The 13,667-nt window shown below is 41.9% G+C and overlaps 1 protein-coding gene across 1 annotated transcript in view; it reads left to right on the top strand.

The window, feature by feature from the left end:
- Window positions 1-13,358, top strand: part of atrn (attractin) — a gene marked incomplete in the record, with an annotated part of 121,514 nt that extends 108,156 nt beyond the window's left edge. The window contains 2 exon segments of the mRNA XM_035674150.1: window positions 8,684-8,798; window positions 13,114-13,358. Of these exon segments, the coding sequence (XP_035530043.1) occupies window positions 8,684-8,798; window positions 13,114-13,238 (240 nt within the window).
- Between the last annotated feature and the right edge of the window lie 309 nt (window positions 13,359-13,667).

The raw sequence follows: 13,667 nt of genomic DNA, 5'->3' as shown, positions 1-13,667 counted from the left end.
GTCCCAACACTTTCTTACCAAATAACAAATGAAGTATTAACAAACAATGAATCACCACAGGTACAAAGTAGTTACACTGAACCTGTCATCAGCTCCGTCCTGTGAGCTCTACAAAACAAACTGTCACCTCCATTGTATCAGAGAGTATCAAAGAAATCTCAGATGAGAATATCTTAAAACAAAAATATCTCAAAACTTGGGAAAGTCGAATTTAAACTATAGTAGATATTATAATAGTTAGATATACGGAAGTGTTACACTAGTAGCTGCTAATGTAGCCTCAAGGAGAGATAAGGAGACTCCACACCAACACATTTGTTTCATTTTCATACCTGTAGTCTTTGCCCCACCTGACACTGACTCAAGTGACATCATTTAAGGCAGGTTATCAGATTTGACACAGCACCCTTTGGAACCACAAAAGGTTTTATACAACTTTTTTTACTTATGCAGTACTACTCCCCTAGACCTGTATACAGACACAATTTGACAAATAATTTGACTGTGGGGATATGCTGATCTTTCTCTTTTACCAAGCCAAAGGCAGACGCTTTGAACAGATTTAGTTTAGCGAAATTATAGTCTTCTTTAATGTAGGGTCCAGGCAGAGTGAATAGTGTTGCAGTAGATTTAACCATAAAGAAGAATCAGTGTAGCAAATTAAAAGTTGAGCTGGAGCCTGTTGAAGTAGTATAAGGTTGATTTAAATGTAAAGATCAAGCTGAGTTGGAGATGGTGGTTGAGAGGACTTTATTATAGAGAAGAGTTTGACACTAGCAGAGTAGCTTAGAGCAGATTTAAATGCAGATCTTGAGCCTAGAGAAAGCAGCAGAGAACATTTAAAAGTAGGAATTGTGCAGAGTTGTAGAAATTGCAGTTGAGTATTCGGCAGGCACGTAGCCGCAGGCAGGTATACCTGTGACTGTGCACCTTGTGATGAATGACCTCTGAATGCAGATGTAGTGCAGAATTATAGGGCTGTTTCAGCAGGGTGACTCAGGGGCCCCTCGGCTCTGACAGGGGCCATGCATCTCAAGGGGCTCGGCTCCCGAGCACAAGGTTACTCCCAACAAAGTCTGCAGGGCCCCTGGGGAAGATCAGCAGCTAATCAGATCCCTGCTTCAACACTCTTCCTCTTCACTCCTTGCCTCTTTTTTTCTTTACTTTTTCATCTGTTCTCCATTTTGTTCTTTTTGTTGATGTTCCGTCCTGTTCTCTTCTTTTCTTCTCATTTTCTTTCTTCTTCTTGCTTTTCTTCTTTTCTCTTTGTTTCTCTTTGTATCTTCCTCTCTTTTTATATATTTTCTTTTCTTTTCTTCTCTCTTGTCTCCTGTCTGACATCCTTACTTTACTACAGTGTTCTCCACTAATTTACTGGCCCTTTACTGATCCTATCCGCTGTCTGGGGTTTTCTGTTGGCCTTATCTGCTGCTTCTGTTTGTGTAAATATGTGTTTTTTTGTGTACCTCTGCATGTTTGTGTGGGTGTTGGCATATGTGCTTCTATGTGGAAAGAAAAGATGCAGCTTGCTGTGGAAATCAGGCGCCCCCACCCCTCCTCCATCTCTGCTTTACCTTTTCTCCTGCTCTTCTTTTCTTCCATTCTTTCTGGCCTGCTCTCCTCCTCTCCATCAGGGCAGGAGCAGCCCAGGAGCAGAGATCCAATTTAGATCTTCCTCCTCAGCTTTCTCTGCCTTTACCAGCTCAAACGGTGAGCGTACACTATCCTATCTCCTCCCGGCTCAGATTGAGCGACTGGGAGCAGGTTCTACCCCTTGTTTCCATGCTGTTTTATCAGGATGCTACAGTAGTGTATTAAGACCCGCGATCGGGGTATATGGGGGGCCGGGTGCCGCACAGTAGGCTGAAGATCATTAAAGTTGTTTATAGCCTCGGTGGGAAGTCCAAACTTGCTCCGCAGATGAGATATATTCACTGTGCTTCTGCCAAATGGAGCTTGCGGCCCCGGCATCACGGGCAGATGATTACCTTTGTGACGCCTCCTGCTCAGCTTTTATTTATAGATACCGTGGGAAGGGAAAAAATCGGGACATGTTATGCAAAAAAAAGGGGGGGGAGAAGCAAAGAAAAGGGTTGGGTTTATCTGACGTGATTGTGGTGCACCGTTTTCTTCACCTCCACTTGTTGTATATTGATTTTTATACCAATTGTGCAAGTGTGATAACCTTAAATTTCATCATTGCCAGTTTTATAGACGAGAATTAAAAGGTCAAAGGTCAAAACACCAGAGAAATGCTCAATTAAGATTATTTCTTACAGATAAGTGCATGGTGAAAACCTTTTTCATAAATTCTGAATCAGACAGACTGACTCACCATTTTGTACAGATGCACATGCAAGAGGAGGGAACGGCCGACAGAAAGTGTTCGAGATATTTTCCATATGATCTCAAAGTGACACAGTTTAATGTCTTTAACCTATAACGTCTTATATCTGGAAGTAAATAGCCTGTAATGTTACTTATAGCATCTTTTATGGCGACACTAGTATTTTCTATAATTTTTATTTCTGTAATGTCTTCAGGTTGCCTGGAGAGGAGCAGGACTGTTTTAGGAAAGCGGAAAACTTTAAAAGTTGTTGCATATAGCCACCAGTGACTCCGTTTTCATGAATAATTTTCACTTCAACCAACAGAAGAAAGAAAAGCGAGGTGAGAGAAAGACGAGGCAGTGCTAAAGACAAAAGGTGTTTTTATTTGTTTGCTGTAATCAGAGACATTAAGCTTCTCGCCCGTTTGTTTAGAAGTTACACATTATTTTAGCACATTGCACCAAAGAATCAGCTGCGTTACTTCTCTTAGGTTTGATGTTAGATATGGCCATTGTTAACTTCATTAGTTTGTAGAACATTATATAGTTCTAATTGTATTTCAGATTGAGAATTGTTCTAATTTAGCAAATACAGTTCACTTAAACTTACCTTGTTTATCTTTATTTATCTGAAGTGTTTAGTTTAAATACATCGCAATATGGGGTTATTATTACAGGCTCACGAAACATTTACTTAGTAAACAGAAGCCAACTGAACAAAAACTCATCAAAGTTGGCTCGCTGGAAGTGGCTGTACCTGGTGAGTCATAGCAACAGGGAGTTTGACTGGCTCTCGTCGGTGGCGGGGGGAAGCTCATCCCCAGCTGCTGCTAGAGTAGAGATGAATGCAGCGGATGAAAGCGGAGCAGCATGCAGCCGCAGTGTAGGCCTGCGTCTGTGTGTGTGTGTGTGGGCTCAGCAGTGATCCTACGTGCTGAGCTAATTACTGGAGGTAATTTAACAAAACCTTTCGCTGCTCTGCCTGGCCAGTCTAGATAACTCTCCGGAGTGGCACCGGTGGGGGAGGTTGGGCAGGGGGAAGTCAAAGGGAGGGCTTCAACGCTATAAAACAAAGGCATCTGCTTGGGGATGTTATTAACATGCAGCCTCTGAAGAAGACCACGGGAAAAGACACTACCTTTAGCGGAACATCTTAGGGGGAAAATAATCACATCCACAAAGAGTTTAAAAGGAAGGATAATTGAATTTTCCAAGGTGTTTTGTTTTGTTTTCCCCCTTAATTTCCACTCAGGACAAAATAAGTCGGACATGTGTGTTGTAGGAGATAAATTATGTTTTTTTTAAGGGAGCACTGGTTTGTTTTTGTCAGAATGGAAAGTGAAGAACTTGCTTGTAGCCTCATGTTGAAATTGAGGTTGTGACTCGGATATAATAGTCGTACCGTTGAGCTCTCAATGCAATCGATTACAAAACGAGAACTGTTGAAATCAAAATAATCCCACTGTCACATCCAACATCAGTCTGACAGCAAGTCCCTAAGTTCCAATGTGTGTTTATTCCCTCTCCAGTTTGAATATGAGATGCCGATGTTAGTAAATGAGAAAGGAGCACGTAAACAAGCGAGAACCTAAGAGCAGCTTGCAGCTGCTGCAGTGGAAGTTGGACTTGGCAGACGAGTCTTACAGCCCTAAGCTGTAAAATTAAAAGCTGCCACTCTTATTTTTTTACACACAGAGTACAGATGTGTTCAGGTTATCACGGGTAGCCCTCATTTTTCCAATTGTAAACACACTGGATGAGAAATGCATTTAGCCAGAGGCAAAAACAGACCTGTGGACTGGAGCAAACCAAGCCTGGTTGGATTGCTTCTGGCAAGGCCAAAATAATTGTTTCATATTTTCTTGTACCAAGGGATTGAGGAGCAAAATTAGCCAAGTGTGATATTGCACCACCTAATGTTGTATTGGAATAGTTGTCAGTATTTCTATTCCCGTTTCTCTGCAATCTGTGTAAGTTGCATAAAATGAAGTTCTAGTGCCATGAATTTGAAAAGGGAAAGAAATGATCCTCATACTGAGTGCTTGGTTGTCTTATCTAGTTATTGAGTCATCACTCATTTATCACATAAAGCTGTTAAAGCTGTTAGGGTGATGTTTTATTGCCCTGAGGGACAATATTGTCTTTTACTGCAATCAAATGGAAAACAAAATTGCAATTTATTCTCCATCAGTATTTAATTAGGATATTTTTTATCTGGTTCACTCCCACCTCTCTCGTGAGTTTTTAAAGAAGCTTCTCTAAAGTGCTTCCAGGGCAGGATAGAAGCCTCTGACAAGTTCCCACAAGGTCCTCAGCCAAATTAATAGAGGTTTGATTTTATTGTTTTAGTTTTCCAAAGTTCACCAAATTAAAGAAAGAATAAAAACAGTCTAATTAGAGTATTCTTTCTCTCTGCTGTTTTCTTCCCACACCACTGTCTTGACATGTCTAACATCTAGAATATAAAACTCTTATGTACTTGATTATGGTAACCTCTCAAACACAACAGGTGCCGACAAATGGACGAGATTTCAGCAAGAGCCATTGTGTAATAGTGCTGCAGAATAAGTACCAAAGCGAGTGAATATTTTTGCACTTCAGGGTCCCTCATCTCGAAGTGGATGCGTTTTTTGAATGTGTTTTTGGTTGGATACCTGAAATGGTGGTTAACACAAGCTTAAGAGATAGATTGTCAAACCTGCCATTACCTACAGTAACCACAGGTTTCACCGATCAACCAGAACTGAAATCCGAAGAATTCTAACTTGTGTTTTTAACGTTATGTAAAGGTTATAAACCTCTTTGTGTCCCACCTTTTCGTGCTCATTCTAGCAGTTCGTATAAAACTAACCTTATTTAAATGCATGGATATGAGATGTGTGAAGCATTTATGAAGAAAAATGGCAGTCGGATTACTTTTGATACCCTCATACGGTTTTGTCGTACCACAGATGAGATGAGTTGTAGCTTCTCTCTCACACCAGTATTGTGTTCTAGTGTTTATCATAATTAAAAGCCCATTTTCATAAAAACCTCTCTCTGTTTTGTTGCAACTCGTCCCTCCTCGCTCTTCCTGTTATCATTCTGTAGTTTTTCCTTTTAACTTTGCTAAAGAGGATAAATACATCAGTGTAATGGGTGGTTGTTAGAGGCTGCCAATCTCCTCCAGCGTGGTCTTGCTTGTTTATGGTAATTATTATTAATACTATATTTCTAATAAAATGTCATTAAAATTTCTTTTAAAATGAATGATAAAATGTTAGCAACTCCAAAAGACTGCACAGAAGGCAATATTGGAAAGATAGACGAAAGACAGAAAAGAAGGGAGTGAAAGTAAATGTTCTTGTTTCACATTTAATGAGAGAAAGAGCAATGTTATTTCTGAGTCGGGGGTGTTAGGATAGAGGGTGGCTGTACAAATGGTAAAACCCATTGGGACAAACCCCTTTTGCCTTTGTAAATAAACGTGACAAGAGAGAGAATGAAAACCAAGTGGACAGAGTTGAAGATGGACAAACACAGCAGTGACCCTTTTCTTTCTCCCGTGGACTCGTTTGTTTACATTAATCACGCTAATTTCTCAAAGTCAAAGCACTTGGATTCATGATTTATTGTTAAAATTCCAGCATGTCAGAGTTGTACACAGTTCTGGTATCCAAACATGTGTCGGAGTATTTATTTTCCGCGCGCTGTTGATGCTGCTGCTGGTTTGACTGCAGTGTTTCCAGCAGGCGAGCCCCGTCCCACTATGAGCCCATTTGTCTGCATCTGAACTTTTCCCCCTGTCAGTTCTTAGGGGGTCTGTAACACTGCGTGTGTGCGTGTGCGTGAGAGTGCAGGATCAACACAGCTGAAAATTGCTGTGAGCTCAGAGGCATGCACGCAAAGCTTACACACACAAACAAAAACCTCATAACTTTCTCCGTACAAAGATGCATAACCACAGCAAGTTCTCAGCTGCATAGAACAATAATCACACACATTCAGACATGCAGTCATATTGCAATTACACACACATTACATCATGTGTGCCCCTTTCAGACATGGAGTCTGTAATGTTGCTGGCTTTATTTATCTGTATATGTATAAGTATTTTTCAAACATAAGCATTCTTTACATTCTTAACAGCTTATTTAAAATGACAGTACTATTACAGATAAAGCCCCTGCTTAACAACTCTAATCAACCCTGTAGGTTCCCTAATACATTTTCTCATCAATTTAATCACTTATCAGATGGAATATAAACATTCTGCTCCCTGTTGAATATAGTCTGACTGCATCCAAGCAGAGTTAAAAACCATAGGACTCTCAGTTCATTCTAATTTCCTCATTATTTCCTCAGCATTATACTGAATACTCAAACTGTAGGCAGTTGGCATTAATGAACGCTGAGAGCAGAAACTGATGGTGTGATGATCATTTTGGTTTTACAAAGGTAGGTTTTTTTTTTTGTTTCTCTTCCTCCTGCATACTAGAGAAAAATGAACAATAGTACGTAATAAAAACACTTTCAAGATGGATCTGACCTGAGAACAAGAACATTTGCGTATCTTCTGAGAACAATGATTCCAGCCTTTGAAGGCACAGCTGTGTTATAGAAATGTTGCAAAGTCTGACTAACTGATGTAGGCGTGGCTTTTCCAGAAAACTGATTGCGAGCTTATTCATGTACAAGACCAACATGTAAAATTACCAGCAGATTTACTGAGTGAAGTGTATGTCGGAAGGGATGTCGTACCCGCCACTCAGAATTGCCGCCACCCACCGGCTACCATCCAGCTGCCAGCCGGATATATCCATTCTTTTCATTCAGATAAGCAGGGGCCTGTCATGGACCAGCCAGCGAATCCACTAACCGGTGTACAGAACAAATGGAGAATAAAATGCCCTTCTCTGTCAGATCACCTGTATAAACATACATGCTATAAACAGGCAGACACACCTCCATAAAGGCATAAACAAATACAGAATCCCCCTCTGTTACAACATCAGATGCACTAAATCCACACACACATGCATGCACACAACATATGAGTACATTCAGATTGCACTAAAAATCCTCACTACCACACCACTTGCAACTGACACGTACACGACACAACAACGACACACCCAACAACACACCACAACACTGAGATGCCCTCACCAACACCACACAACACACACACACACACACACACACACACACCACACACACACACACACACACACACACAGGAGCGGGGGAGGCATCCAGGTCTTTGTGCCACCTCCCCAGCTACCTGTGTGACAGCCTGTGTATCCTGCTCGTATGAAAGGTAAGCCTCAGAGAGATGGAGCAGCGAATAATTGTGTAAAATGGGTCAGAGCCTGAATATCATTACTGCCCCACTCCCCATGTGTACGCTTACACTATGTGTGTGTGTCGTGTCTTTGTGGAGAGGAGAAAACGAGCAGTGATGATTTGTGTGTGAAAATGTCGACAGGTATAGTGTATATATACAGTTGATGTATGAAAACTGTGTGTGTGTGTGTGCTGTGTAGGTAGGGTGTGTGTGTGTGTGTGTGTGTGCTGTGGTGTGTGTGTCACTCCAGCGGCATTTCCACTTGGGGCTTTAAGCTCAACTCTCCCGAGTATAAAGACTGGCGTGGGAAGGGATTGAATTTGTGTGTTGGGATGTGTGTGTGTTTATGTGTGAGCAAATTGAGAGGCAGTGTCAGGAATGTGTGTGAAACCATGCCATGGCCCAGTTTCCTGTCCGGCTCAGGAATTCGAAATACAGAGCGAGATAGATGGCGAGAGAGAGATAGGCTGTTATCTGTATGCGGCTGAGGTGGCGGCGTTCTCCATATCCATATCCTCCGTCGAGGTAAACCCATGAATATTGTACGAGGTGAGCGGCAGCAGATCCAGTCAGTGTTTACAGGCGGGAAACTCATCCCCACATATGGATGAGTTGCTGATAAACAGGAGATATTGGTATTAGAGAGTCAGGTGTGTCAGGCAGCCTGCGGCGACAGGAGTGCAGTCTGCCAGTACTGCCGACACAAATCTCCGCTCCCAGCGCCGCCACTTGATATCCAGTCGTGGCCCACACTGCACACAGGCAGCATTGTCATGAAATTGTGCACAGCGGGGGATTTTGGGAGGGGCCGTGGATCCAATTTGTGTCCGCACATCAGTATGTGTATCTCAACAGGGGATGGAAAAGGTTTTTTCCCCCCTGTTCATGTTGCTGACACAAACAAGAACAGTAACAGCAAAGCCTCCGTTATCCATGTCTTTGAAAATGGCATGTGTTCACCAGGATCTGGAAGGCCTGTGATGTGTAATACTGTTTTTTTTCCCTTTCTGTTTCCTTTCTTTCCACAGTCCGTCCCAAAACCCATCGCCCTTGAGCCTTGCTTTGGCAACAAAGCCGCCGTGCTTTCCATCTTTGTGCGGTTACCCAGGGGCACTGGCGGCATCCCTCCTCCAGGACAGTCTGGTAAGACATAGCCATTGAATCCTTCACTTGTTTTCTTTCCTCACTTCAGCTGTCTTTGTTTGATGATTGTTCACTTTTTTCACATCCCTTTTCTTGATCTTCCTTCCTTCCTGTCTTTTGAAGCTTTAGCTCCAGTTAGAGATGGACAAGTTTACACCTCACACTTTTCAAACTTGTTTCACTTCTCTTTATCTTTTTCTGTTATTTCTTTGGTATCATCCTTCCTTCAGCTTTTTACACTATTCCCACAGTAAAGTGGAGAAAATGGAAAAACTATTTCGACACTAATGATTTCATTTTTTATAAAGTTATCAACCCACACTGAAACACCACAGCTGCATTCATCATCTGAATAGGACAGAGTAAAGGTTTCTGGAGGTCCAAAACAGTAAGCTCACTACTAAACCCCTTTAGGGCAACATTAAGTGTGGAACATGCATACATTTCCAATATACCCAAAACATTAAGGGTTTGAACCGCTCTACCAATGAAAAGACCATTAACATTTAAGACTTTATTACCTGTAAAGCACAAAATGTTGTCTATATGATACAGCGCCCATGTGGTAAAATATATAGGTGAAATATCCCATTCCCCTAAAAAGTATTGACCCAACCCATCTGTGTAGGTACCCCGTTGCCATTTTTTTCTTTTTCCTACCTACCCATATTTAAATGTTATTTATAGTGTGTTTCATGAATGCCACATGCTAAAACACTGTGACAGACTCAGCTAGATAGTCAGTTAAATGGGTTTTCCACTGGATGGAGTGGTTTCAATATAATACATTGATTAGGTGGTCTGATTCACATAATCTATTTATCTACTTCTGTTGTCTGACAAAGAACTATAAATATAAATCAAAGCGATGGAATTGTAGCTCATAAATGCTGCCTCCTAACCAGGTAAACAGTCATTTTTGATCTGCTGCAGCGGTCCAACAGTCAAATCGATTTTGTGCTTAGAAATTCATCTGATAACAGAAGCATAAATACATCAATACCTGTATTATTACCAGTACCTGTGTTTTAGTATTAGGAATGAAAGATCTCAAAAAGAGTGGAAGATGAAAGTTGGCATCTTCAAATTCTGCTGCATATTGCAGAGGTTAGCTTTTTCCCATCCCTGTTATAATGTGAGAGCAGCATTTTCAGATCCATCCACTCTCAAGAGCTATTCAGAAAAAATAATGCTGTTTTGGGGACAGAAAAAAAATGAACTCAGAATCAAAGGCCAGCACAGGAAAAAAAGATGAGTTCTGAAATGTAGCCAGCTTAGTCAAGGCTGGTCTATAAAAACCAATATAGCACTTAAATACTTAATATTGTCCCCCTCCACTCAAAAATCCTTCCTACAGTTGAATGTTTGAACTTCACTGTACAGAATAATGTATGTGCAGAGTCTGACTCTGGAACGATGTTTTCCACATTTATCTGCTGAATGTGGAAAGTTTCTCTGAGCTCACTGAAGATCTGAGTTTAAGGGGCGGGGCCTACAAGCATCACAAATAGTTTAGAAGTCAGTTCCTGGTTCAAGTGTGATGTAGCTTCGTGAAGCCAACAGTGCACATATAGTGAGAATGAGGACTTTACAGACATCTTATGTCCAGCAGGAAAACTTTGGAACAGGATGAGCAGATTCTGTCATTTCTAATGAGGTAGAAGGAGTAAATGTCTTTTTGGGAATTTTAATGTTGAAATTATACTTTTTTTTTTTAGCAGAAAAAACATATGAGACACATTATTGTAAGTTATTTTGAGCTCATGTTATTCATATTACTAGATAAAGTTCTTTTAAATCTTCATTCAAATCAAATCTGGTGGTGCAGGAGTACGGCTTGGTCTCTGGGTCTGTGTCCATATAATGTAGCTGCTTAGATTCTCCTGTTTGTCTGTACTGTACTCAATGGGACCCTGGAGGCAACTTGGTCAATACATACAGGAGCTGGAGAGGTCAGATGGGTCCAATCAGCAGTTTTTAAAGGGACCCACTTAACCCTTTAATATAGCCATGCACATAATGTGGACATTGTCATGTAAAATCTAATAATAATTATTGGTTTCTGTCTCTACACTGCATTTTTATACAATATTTTTTTACTGGTTGACACAAAGAAAACCAAATAGAAGCCACAGTGAAATCTTTTTACATAAAATAACACCTTGGACTGACGATCCTCAGTGACACAAAAGAAGAATAAGGGATTATGGGATATGTGGTCTTAGTGTTAAGAAATAAATAAGCAAAATCACACACACACACACTGTGACACAGAGGCTATGAATCATCTTGACCATGGTCTCATTTGTTTACAGTAATTATTTCATGGTTGCACCATTAATGTGACAAGGACGTATTGATTTTTAAAGATGCTGCAGCGCTCTCCCTCCTTTCTCTCATTGCTCTCCCTGTTCCCTCCCTGCTCTCTCTCTTTTCCTCATTCTGTCTCGTCTCTCCTTTCAGTCCTGTGTGGTGAAATGAAGGCTGCAGTCTGTTTGTTGCTTTCCCTCTCATCTGTGTTTCCTCCCTTCATCGTCTTTCTGTCTGCATGTTATCGTGTCTCTCCATTGCTAAGAAGCTTGCTGCAGCTCTTCTCTTTCCCTCGCTTGAGTGTTATGTCTCTTCTGTATTTCCCTGTGCTGTACCCCTTCTTTCTCTTCCTTCTTTCTTTCCCGGGCCGTCTGATAACACTGAGAATTGAGCCCATTACTTCCTTTCATCCTCTGCTCTGTCACTTGCTCTCTTTACGTTCCCATCCGTTCCTTCATCTGTTTTCCTTATCTTTTTTTTCCAAGACAGTCTGATAGGACCCCGGACTAAGCACTTAACTTGGCTTTTTTTCTTTTTTTCTGTTTCTTTCACTGTCGTCTTCAAGGACTCAAACAAGAACTCAACTTCATTTCTGTATTTTCTTTCCTCTTCTGTCTTTTATAGCCTCTTTGCCTCCCGCAGTTGCAGTCCCCAGACCATCAGTGCGCCCCAGGCCCTTATTAATTACCACATAGTCCTTTTGTCATAACAAAACTGCCTCGGCTCTCAGTGGAGCTTCCCCTCTGGCAGCTTTTGTTGAGACCATGTTATCCACATTCCTACCATCTCCTCATGCCCACAAGGATCTCCTGTTATATTGCTTTTAACTTGTCTCCCATCCGGCCGTGTGCATTTGGAATCTTCAGGCTATGGTCTGTCACGGCATCACAGCACATCTGTTTACAGTTAAGCTTGTTCCAAAATGGCTGCCCTTGTCACTCTCCAAACAGCCAAGAGGAGGTCAGCACTGTAGATCATTCTCTGATTTGTATCTGAGCCTCATTTGTTTGCTTTGAACTATCCTGCACCCACTTTAAGATCAAGAAACAAGCTAATGGTTGCAGCCTGTTATACTGAAGACGATCAGACTCCCAGCCACTGCTTCTCTCTGTGGAATTTATATTTCGCCGTTGGCTATGTGCATTTGATCGGGCTAAATGCATCCATCATTGGAGATAAATGGAGTTTACTGGAATTTCATGGCTCAGAGAGTATTAATAAATGTTAATGAAGTGTGGTCTAAGTTAATGATTGCCTGCGCTGCCAGTCTAGGATCTCACCACCTGTGTATGTGGTTGTGAGTGCAAACGTCTGTCCCAATTTTACACTACACAGTAATTCTAAATGCCGTTTAAGCATGCATGTGTGTTGATAGTGGAAAAGTGACAGTGCGGATGGACATTATTGACCCATAATGCCTTGCAAAAAAAAAAAAATTAGGACTTGTATGAAGAAATAAAAAAAGATTTAGCTTTCTGTTTGAAGTATCGCACGTCATTTTTTCCTTACTACAAAACTGTAGGTGACATTATTTTCTTGACTACTTGTTTCGCAAAATTCCTATTAGTATCTTAGTACAACCTGTTACTATGTAGTAGATGCCAAAATGTTGAACCGCCATTTTTTTTTTTACAGTAGCCCAGAAAGGACAAACCAAACACTGGCTGTAGATGGGGCCACCGTAGTTTCTCCTACACGCTTGGAACATGCAACTTCACCACTAGACACCACTAAATCCTAAACTGTGTCGTCTTTTCATCCCTTCACAGATATGATTGTAGAGGTTAAATGATTTACGGATCATGAAAAGTTGCATTTGAATTAATTTGAACAAATGTTGTGTGTGTTCTCATTTATTGGAGCTCCAAAAAGTATTGAAAAAGTAACATCCCTATAAATATATATAATAAAACACAGCTTGGTATGTCCACATCACAAAAAGAAACCAACGGCATGTACATCTTTGCATAATCTTCACCTAACTGTAATATTTGTGTGTGTTCAGGTCTGGCAGTGGCCAGTGCGCTGGTGGACGTCTCTCAGCAGATGTGTGTGGGTTACAAGGAGAAGTCTGGAGGCCTGAGGAGCCGCAAACAGCAGCCCACCGCACAGCCATCCACCTGTATCTGACCACGCCCCCCTGTCCTCCTCTACCACCCCACCACCCAATGCTCTCCCATCAGCCCCCCCGCCTCGGCCCCCTCCCTCAGAGACCTCCGCCAGCTGCCGCTCTGGGCAGGCGCAGGGAGGGTGCATGCTGGACGCGCAGAACTGAACATTTTTTGGTGAGGGGCCGGGGGGGCGCGGGGTGGTCTGGGCCTTTTATGCTGGGCTTCCTCCCTCTCCTCCTACAGGGGAACTATGGGTGCCCAGCGAACTGAATTGACAGAAACTGACACAAAGGAGGGAGCAGGGAGGAGAGAGGCAGGGAGGATGGTAAGGGAGGGAGGGAGGGACAGAGCGGGTGCTGACTTCACCCTTTCCCCCTCAAAAAAAACATTTTACATTTGTCGACACCGCCTCGGTAGAGTCGAGGCGGCCACGGCTTGCTGCTAGAAG

Source organism: Morone saxatilis, unplaced genomic scaffold, assembly GCF_004916995.1.
Source record: "Morone saxatilis isolate NCDOM2014 unplaced genomic scaffold, NCSU_SB_2.0 Contig3, whole genome shotgun sequence".
NCBI lineage: Eukaryota > Metazoa > Chordata > Actinopteri > Moronidae > Morone > Morone saxatilis.
Note: the sequence above shows the minus strand (reverse complement) of the source record. Positions and strands in the feature narration are given on the sequence as shown.